This window comes from Poecilia reticulata, chromosome 23 (assembly GCF_904066995.2).
Source record: "Poecilia reticulata chromosome 23, P_reticulata-male-v2, whole genome shotgun sequence".
NCBI lineage: Eukaryota > Metazoa > Chordata > Actinopteri > Cyprinodontiformes > Poeciliidae > Poecilia > Poecilia reticulata.
In genome coordinates, this window is record NC_088852.1 from 6,683,230 (window position 1) to 6,692,641 (window position 9,412).

Genomic DNA, 9,412 nt, shown 5'->3' on the forward strand with positions numbered 1-9,412 from the left:
AAGTGTTCATGATAGCTCTGCTTAATTTCAGTTTCCCAGCAGTAAAAGTATACTGCTAGCCTGACTCAAATGGCTTATGATGCCTAATCCTGGCGAAATCTCTTGAGATTTTTTGGGAAAAGAACCAGCTAAGTGTTTTTGAAGTTTTCCACTGCAAACAGTTATTGCACAATTTGAGGTTCAAGCAGTGATGGAACTAGAAAATGATGGTATGTAAAACAACTTTTTCTTGGTTGCCACAGTAAAACATTCTGTTTAGTAATGTTTCTGGCTAGAAAAACTCTAGCTGTATCTGTGTTAAGCTGCTGACCACAGGCAGATTATATAGCCTGACTAGCTAGCCAGCTAGTATGGTTGTGTAGTAAACTCTTAAAAGCTAGTATTAAATTTATCTGATGTTCATTTTACATTTATATATATTTACTTCGTCTAAAACACCCATGGTTCTGTGACGCAACCAGTGACAGCCTTTAATGAACTCCCCTGCTGCTGTCAGTGTTTCAAGTGTTATGCTAACACTAGCATGCTAATGCTATTGCTCAAAATCGATTTCAGTATTGTGTATGGACTTTGTAGACAATATTATTGTCATGAAGCGGTGTTTTCCGGTGAGTGAAGACGCAGGCAGGAACCAGGATGTAGCGAAAATGATGAATTTAATGACAAGGATCAACAACAAGGAACAACGGGGAAACAGCACGAGGAAAACTGGCAGCACGGAGACAGGTGACATCAATGAGCATTCAATTGACAAACTATTGACAAGGACCCGACGAAGAACACAGACAACAGGGGAGACTAAATACACACGGGGCAATCACGGGAACGAGACACAATCAACGGGGAAAGATGCAGAGACAGGACTAACAGGGAACAGGATCACACAGAAACTAGAAAATAAACACATAGAAACACGGATCATGACAGTACCCCCTCCTCAAGGGGCGACTACCAGGCGCCCAACAAAAAGAGTCCAAAAAACAAAAAACAACCCAACAGGGTGGGCGGAGGGGCGACGGCAGGAGGGCCAGAGTCCAGAAACAAAAACCAGATCCCAACAGGGTGGGCGGAGGGGCGACGGTAGGAGGGCCAGAGTCCAGAAAACAAAAAACAAATCCAAAACGAAATTAACACCGCAAAACCGTCCGGGGGCCGACCACGGCACAGGAGGTAGACTTCTCGTGGGAGGTCCGGCGGGCGGCGACGCAGGAGGCGGAGCTTGAGCCGCGGCGGGCGGCGACGCAGGAGGCGGAGCTTGAGCCGCGGCGGGCGGCGACGCTGGAGGCGGAGCTTGAGCCGCGGCGGGCGGCGACGCTGGAGGCGGAGCTTGAGCCGCGGCGGGCGGCGACGCTGGAGGCGGAGCTTGAGCCGCGGCGGGCGGCGACGCTGGAGGCGGAGCTTGTGCCGCGGTGGGCGGCGACGCTGGAGGCGGAGCTTGTGCCGCGGTGGGCGGCGACGCTGGAGGCGGAGCTTGTGCCGCGGTGGGCGGCGACGCTGGAGGCGGAGCTTGAGCCGCGGTGTGCCGGTCGGAGCGCCGGCTGCTGCAGGCGCTGGAGACTGGGGTTCGGGCGGAGCAGAGGCCGTGGGCTCGGGCGGAGCAGAGGCCGTGGGCTCGGGCGGAGCAGAGGCCGTGGGCTCGGGCGGAGCAGAGGCCGTGGGCTCGGGCGGAGCAGAGGCCGTGGGCTCGGGCGGAGCAGAGGCCGGGGAACCGGCAGGACGGCCGGCTGGAGTCTCGGGAGGAGCACCGGGGAGCTGCGCACCGGCAGCGGACTCGGGGAGCTCTGGCGGAGCGCCGGCGGCTGCGGGCGCTGGGAGCTCTGGCGGAGCGCCGGCGGCTGCGGGCGCTGGGAGCTCTGGCGGAGCGCCGGCGGCTGCGGGCGCTGGGAGCTCTGGCGGAGCGCCGGCGGCTGCGGGCGCTGGGAGCTCTGGCGGAGCGCCGGCTGCTGCGGGCGCTGGGAGCTCTGGCGGAGAGCCGGCTGCTGCGGGCGCTGGGAGCTCTGGCGGAGAGCCGGCTGCTGCGGGCGCTGGGAGCTCTGGCGGAGAGCCGGCTGCTGCGGGCGCTGGGAGCTCTGGCGGAGAGCCGGCTGCTGCGGGCGCTGGGAGCTCTGGCGGAGAGCCGGCTGCTGCGGGCGCTGGGAGCTCTGGCGGAGAGCCGGCTGCTGCGGGCGCTGGGAGCTCTGGCGGAGAGCCGGCTGCTGCGGGCGCTGGAGACTGGGGCTCGGGCGGAGCAGAGGCCGGGGGACCGGCAGGACGGCCGGCTGCTGCGGGAGCTGGGAGCTCGGGCGGAGCGCCGGCTGCTGCGTGCGCTGGGAGCTCGGGCGGAGCGCCGGCTGCTGCAGGAGCTGGGGACTCTGGAGGGACACTAGGGGACTCTGGAGGGACACTAGGGGACTCTGGAGGGACACTAGGGGACTCTGGAGGGACACTAGGGGACTCTGGAGGGACACTAGGGGACTCTGGAGGGACACTAGGGGACTCTGGAGGGACACTAGGGGACTCTGGAGGGACACTAGGGGACTCTGGAGGGACACTAGGGGACTCTGGAGGGACAGGCGGCTGCTCGTCGGCAGCGACCGCAGGAAGCTCGGGGAGCTGCACGCCGGCAGCGGGTGCAGGAAGCTCGGGGAGCTGCACGCCGGCAGCGGGTGCAGGAAGCTCGGGGAGCTGCACGCCGGCAGCGGGTGCAGGAAGCTCGGGGAGCTGCACGCCGGCAGCGGGCGCAGGACAGGGTGACCAGGCTGTGGCGGCTGGAGACGGGCAGGCTGTGGGAAGAGACGGAGCTGGCTTAGGTCTCGCTGCCAGCACAGCCTTTACCGTCTCCAGCTCCAGTTTTACCTCCTGGTAAAAATCCTCCAAGCCCAACCCAGGAAGGAGCTGGATCCACCTGTCTAGGTGGATCACCATCCGAATGGCGGCGTTGAGGCGGGTGAACGGAGAATATGGTTTCTTTAACTCCTCGTCGTATCTCCTGATCTCCCTAAACAGGGAACGACGGTCTGCTGGGTCCATGACGTTGGCGTTTCTCACCGGTATTGGTCGTGGTCGGGTCCTTCTGTCATGAGGCGGTGTTTTCCGGTGAGTGAAGAACGCAGGCAGGAACCAGGATGTAGCGAAAATGATGAATTTAATGACAATCTCTAACAAGGAACAACAGGGAAACAGCACGAGGAAAACTGGCAGCACGGAGACAGGTGACATCAATGAGCATTCAATTGACAAACTATTGACAAGGACCCGACGAAGAACACAGACAACAGGGGAGACTAAATACACACGGGGCAATCACGGGAACGAGACACAATCAACGGGGAAAGACGCAGAGACAGGACTAACAGGAAACAGGATCACACAGAAACTAGAAAATAAACACATAGAAACACGGATCATGACAATTATGCAATGTTTTTTTTTGTAGAACTGGTGAAACTGACAGACAATTGGACAGAACAATAACAGAGATAAGTATATAAAAATACGCTAACAGGTACGCAAATTATGGTAGATATTTAATCTTCATGTAGCGACAACAAGAACAAAAAAACACAATTGCATGATCACATGTTCATTCTAAGTTTTATTGAAGATAATTTAAAATGAAGTCCCTTGCACAATGTATTCAGAAAAAATGACCAGAATGTTAAAAATAAGTTGGCAAATATTCACATTTTTGTGTACAAAACAAGAAGTAATGTTGGCCATGAGTATTCACAGGATTCAAATTCTTACCCAGTATTAAATAAAAATAAATTACCAACAGTATATATATTTCTGCACACTTGACAGATCGTCTTTTAAAAAGCAAATAAAAACACCAAATCTACAAATATAAAGTGTCAAAAAACAAAAAAAGAAGAAGTTGAAAATATGGATATTTTGCAACTTTTTGAAATTCAGTCCCAAATCTCTCCATATCCCATTCTGTATTTATTTGCACACAAGTTCAGGGGTCTACAGACTGGTATCTTCACTGACATAAGGCACAGCTAGTGGTCAGCAAATATTTTATCAAAAACATCTATTGATCAGTGTGCTTTTTTCAGATTTCATTCCTTTTTTTCGCTTGAAAGACTTTCCAAGATGAAACAATGGAAAGCTTAATGTCAGTGGATGACTTTTCAAGTTTCATTGACTGGAACAACATCCACGTCATTTCAATAGTTGTGCAGAAAGTCATTTAGCTTACAACACATTATTGGTTTTCTGTTTAGATAACGATAGACCTAAGGAGGCGAAAGCACAAGACGACATCCCTGGGAATTGGTGGACTGATCTCATTGCCATCCAGTCGGAGGTAGCGAAGTCTTGGCACGCCGTCGTTCGTCGAGTCGTCCAGAGAATCAACGGAAACGGGACACACGCTAGAGCCATTCACACCTGGAATAGAGCAGGTAGAAGTGCAACAAGACATTTAGATTCACGTTCTACAAATAAAGATTCCCAAAACACCTTTTATTTTCTTCAGCTAACACTTACTTGCAATCTTATTGTGGTCAAGGTAGAGGTGTTCAAGGCCTGAGGGAATGACTGGAACCTCGGTCAGCTGATTGTGAGACAACTGCAGGTCCAGCATGCTGGAGATATTAAAAATGTCTTTTGGAACCCCAGCGCTGCCGAGCTTGTTGTGGTTGAGCCTCAGAAATGCCATTTTGGGTAAACTTTTGAAGTAGTCATCAGGAATCTTTTCAATGTTGTTACCGTCGAGGAAAAGCTGGGTGGTGGTAGGTGGCAGTCCAAGGGGCATGCTACTCAGCTGGTTCTTGGCTAAATTGATCTGGACCAGGCTGGTGAGGCCCTTTAGGCTCACTTCAGTGACGGCGTCGTCCATCAGCTTGTTCCCCTGGAGGTCCAGCAAGTTTAGCTTGTCCAGGCCAACAAACACACCGGCGGGAATCTTGGAGATGCGATTGCGAGAGAGGCGTAGATGCTCCAGGCTGACTGGCAGTGGTGAAGGAACAGTGGACAGGAGGTTGTCATCCATGTACAAGTGGGCCAGATGTTTCATCCCACCTAGGACACCTTCGCCTACTTTGTCACTTGTAATTTTGTTGCGGTTTAGGTTTATCCAGCGCAGCTGTGTTGCATTCTGCAGCGCATCTAATGGCATTGTTTCAATAAGATTGTTCTGCAGGTAGAGATACCAGGTGTAAGGGGGGATCTTAGGGATGCTCTTCAGCCCTTTGTTGTCACAGTAAACGGCTCGAGGGAAGTTTTGGGGGCAGTTGCACTCCCTGGGGCAGGCTTGTATTTGGGCAAGGAGTTCCTCGTAAGGCATGTCCTGGCTGATGGCTCGTGTTACCAGGCACAAAACAACCAAAATCTTCTGGAGACCAGCCATGTTGACCTATGTTTAAAAGAGAAAATATAACACATTTACTGCAGTCAATTAAAGTCAAATAGAAAACCAACATTTCATTAGTTTAGTTGCTTTTGAGCAATTAAATCTTCTGTAGGGACTTTGCTGACGAGAGGATTTTAGACACAGCATCAGCTTCTGTTACTTTCAAAAGCAGAGGTTAAAAGACTGGGTCAACGTTAATTGCTTTAGATGAGTCGAATGTCCCCTCAGTAGAAAGATGCTGCTTGTTCAGTTGTAATTGGAAAAAACCCCACCTTACTACAAAGCTCACTGCACAACTTTTTTAGCTGACGTATTGAGACATACAAAAAAAAGAAATATGCAATTTGTAGGGATTAGAGTTCAGTGACTGACTGTAAACATGCTAATAAGGAAGCATTAAAAGCAAAAATCACAAGAAGAATGAACAAGGTCTAGCGGAGGTCTTGTCAGCTCCTGTCAGTCCTCCCCTTTAAACTTTCGCTTGATTTGTCTCAGCTACCATCTGTTGCTTGTTTAAATTCTTGACGCGCTCCATGTTTGTCTGGAACTCATTTTGCATAGGGCATACTTTTCCCTGGATGAGCTCACTTCAAAGACGAAGCTGAATCACCCCTTTTTCAGAGCTGTGCCTGTGGTCAGAAAGACCAAAGCTTTTGACTTTAGTTTGTACACAAGGTGTGGTGCAAATGTCATTCCACCAAGCATCAATGGGCCTGCTAGACAAAACAATCAACGACAAATTGAATACAAATCCGTTTCTATCACAGAATCGTGAGTTTCCTTCTAATAAACATCTCCACCTATAATCACAGGGAAGCATGACTAATCTCGCTTCTTCTCAGAAGCTCATCTTACCTTTAGTTCTCTAAAGTTTTCTTTGCAATGTCCTTCCTCAGTAAGTGATCAAGCGTGGTCTGAAATGACAGGGATGCTCGTCTTAGTCCCCCGTATTTGTACCAGAGCCTGTTTCATTCAACATGTGCCAACCTGTCACTCAGGATGACCTTAAAGCCCTTCTTAGCCAATCAGATGACCCAAACAAAGGGGGTCATAATCTCCTAGAGTTGTACGGGTTGTTAAGTATTTTTAATGCTCAGTGACATGGCCCACTTTGCTTAGATGTACTTGTTCTTGGATTGCTAATGTCCACATTGACAGCCCTTCGTCCTCATGCAGGAATGACCGATCTTAAATAAATCCAGTGCCCCTTATCAACTTCTAAGGGGAAATTTAACTTGAGCTAAATTTGAGGGTAATTTATTGAGAGGGCAATCAGGATCAATTACTCTGCAAGTTACAAAGTTTATCTGCTTACAGACAACAGCGAACGTAGTGTCTAAACACAAATTCAGTGTAATGGGTAGAGACGTCTGTATCCCAACATGGAAATTATCTAAACAGAGTTTAAAAGTTATCCAACAAGCCAGCCTGTCTGCCAGGACGGTGAGAACAGGACACCATGGTCAATGCCAGAGGGTAAACTATGGAAAAAATAAAGCACATGTAACTGATATTATTACAACTGATATATTCATAACAAATGAAACCCTCATTTCACTTGTCAGGAATTCCTGTGTGTTCATTTTTCACACTGCTGATTTCACCTGCTTCTCTCCATTTCTTTTTGCAATGGCTGCCTATAAAGTTTTTTCCCCAGATAAACATGATCTAGTGACTGTCTTTCCTAGTTAGTCATTAATGAATATCTTGCTTTTATTAACTTTTTTTTTTGTTTGGTGTAAGTCCTCCAACTAATGATTTTGTGTTTAACTATGTCTTTTTCCTCAGTGGAGTCGTTGGCTGGAGCTTTTGTTTCCATTAACCGTTACACGAGTACTCCTGGTCTAGTGATACTGTAACCTGAGTGAATGTTGAAGCTATTGCTGAAATCACCAATCTGTAATTTGGTTAGTACAACTGGTTCAATGATGCCGTGTTTCCCTTTTCCTGAATGGAGTAATTGAAGGCAGAGTTGTTACCAAAAACTGCATATTCTTTATTTTTCCTTTTCCTGAAGTGTTCCTGACCCAGTGTTTCTTTCATGAATTAAGCAATAGGCTGAACTATTACTGCACTTTACTCCTGCAGTAGTCACGGAGCAATACTTGAAAATGCTTCCTATCCTTTTGACTCTGTCAGTTTCAGCAAACAGCTCCTCATACTGAGCCCGGTTCTGCTGGAGGTTTCTTCCTGTTTAAATGGACTGGCTCCCGTCTGCTGCGAAGCTAGAATCAGTTGGGATCCCTATGTTGTGTAACATTTTACCAGTTGGCATGCAATGATTTAAATTGAACTGGAATGTTCATGTAACTGGATCTAAATTGACCTAAATAGAACTGAATTTGTTCAAATGGGCCAGATCGATTTGACTAAATTCTATATAACTGATATCATTTTGAACAGTTTGTCCTGTGAAGTGAATTCAATTTGATATTTGATATTAATTTGACAAGGATTTCAGGTTTTTTGGGGTTGGGATGTGTTATCTTGCCCAGATGAGCTAATATTAACACCAAGCACGGAAATGAAAAAAGTCTTAAGTTGAACACATTAGCTACTGGCGCAAGAGGTAACGGTTTTACGGGACTGAGGTCATACTTAAGTTTACGAGATTTTGCTTCAGGCATAAGATGCAAATTCTTTTGCAGAGCTGAGTTAACATCAGGCTTAATGGCCTTTTGACATGCAGGCGTGAGACTGTGCTAATTTCTGACTATGACGGCAAAGGATCAAATGCGAGATAATCCCTGCCAACCTGTGAGGATAGGAGCAACACTTATCCTTGATCAGCAGTGCAAGCCCATTAGAGTTCCTCCAGTTCGCCCCAGGGTGTATTTGTGTGCGTTGGTAATTGATCGACGCAAATTTGGAAGATTGCATAATGGATTAATAATCTAAAACTGGATTTTCTGGAAAAAAACCAGCAAATTTTATACTGTAAACAACTCTATAGGGATTCAGTGGAGCAGATTCATCAATTCACACATGAATTAAAGTCAAGAGGTTTTTTTTTTGTCACAATGGTTAGCAAATGAGAAGAAGAGTCTTACAAAGAAGATTTTTGATATATTCTTGAACAACAGCTCTTCCAATTTATCTATCTACTTTATAAAGCCTCACTGCTAAGGTTAGCTTGATGCAACTCCTCCATCCTGTAAATTTTAAGCTCAGCAGGATGTCAGGAATGTGCAAAAACGACCAAGAGCTCATGCCATGTCTGAGAAAAAAGAAGTAAAATGCATTTTTTAAAATAACCTTGTGTGCAGGATTTGCTGCTGAACAGTCACAGTCACAGCTTTACTATGTCTGTAAAATGAAACGCATATTTACTGAAAACAAATACTTGCAACATCGTGCCTGAGAGAACTAAAGAGAAACACATGCTGAGGATTCTCATAGTACTAATTTCCTGCCAGGATCTTTTACACTGAGCCAGCTATTATAATTACACAGCAGCCTTCATGTGCACAGTATGAGTTTGCAGAACTGCATCCAGTTTTCCTGTGTTTTAAAACTGTGGGAGTTTGTTAGCAGGGATCATTACATCTAGAGCTGAGAGAAGTTAACCCAGTTTATGGGTAATTATTGCATAGGTGTGGATTTCACTGACCCATGTTGTTTGGAAAAAAAATCACAATAGTAGGTTTAAAAAGTGAAGCTAAGTTGAATGTTACTGTTTTTCCAATATGTTAAAAAAACCCACCTAAGATTTAGATTTCAAAACTAGTCGAGAGATTTTATTTGAGTTTTGGCATGAAGGTCAGACGATAAAAGCTAAAACAAAAATTTACATTAGTTCCACCATTATACAAATTTAACCACAGCAACTCACAAGACTTATCACAAAATAAGAAAACTAACATTATTACCTACTTTTCCAGGCGAAGTGTTTGCAGACAGGTGAGGTTTGGCTAACGCGCCTCTCCAGAAACTCACAGTGATGATTGTCCTCTCTCACAGCAGACAGTGATTGGACCTCAGTTGCTGTTAGATCTTCATGCAACACCTTGCACACCGGTTGCACCGAGTGGCTAGAGCAAGTCTCGTCGGTGGGAGGACGACTGCGAGCTGGGA

The 9,412-nt window shown here is 47.3% G+C and overlaps 1 protein-coding gene across 3 annotated transcripts; it reads right to left on the reverse strand.

Annotated features, from left to right (window-relative positions):
- Positions 1-3,554: 3,554 nt before the first annotated feature.
- On the reverse strand, positions 3,555-9,412 carry kera (keratocan). 3 transcript variants are annotated; one of them, XM_008400579.3, is made up of 3 exons: positions 9,212-9,412; positions 4,474-5,341; positions 3,555-4,374 (listed from the first exon to the last, which is right to left on the reverse strand). In XM_008400579.3, the coding sequence occupies exons 2-3, from the start codon at positions 5,333-5,335 to the stop codon at positions 4,205-4,207; spliced, it is 1,032 nt and encodes a 343-aa protein (XP_008398801.1). In that variant the 5' UTR covers positions 5,336-5,341; positions 9,212-9,412; the 3' UTR covers positions 3,555-4,204. The 3 variants fall into 3 exon arrangements, with proteins under 3 accessions (XP_008398801.1, XP_008398800.1, XP_008398799.1); XM_008400578.3 differs by having other exon boundaries at positions 9,208-9,412; XM_008400577.2 differs by lacking the exon at positions 9,212-9,412 and adding an exon at positions 6,194-6,319.

Bases quoted from the DNA above. Each gene is read 5' to 3' on its own strand.
- kera (XM_008400579.3), bottom strand. From the start codon at position 5,335: ATGGCTGGTCTCCAGAAGATTTTGGTTGTTTTGTGCCTGGTAACACGA. The intron at 4,375-4,473 runs GTAAGTGTTAGC...GCTCTATTCCAG, and splicing joins TGACCACAATAAGATTGCAA to GTGTGAATGGCTCTAGCGTG.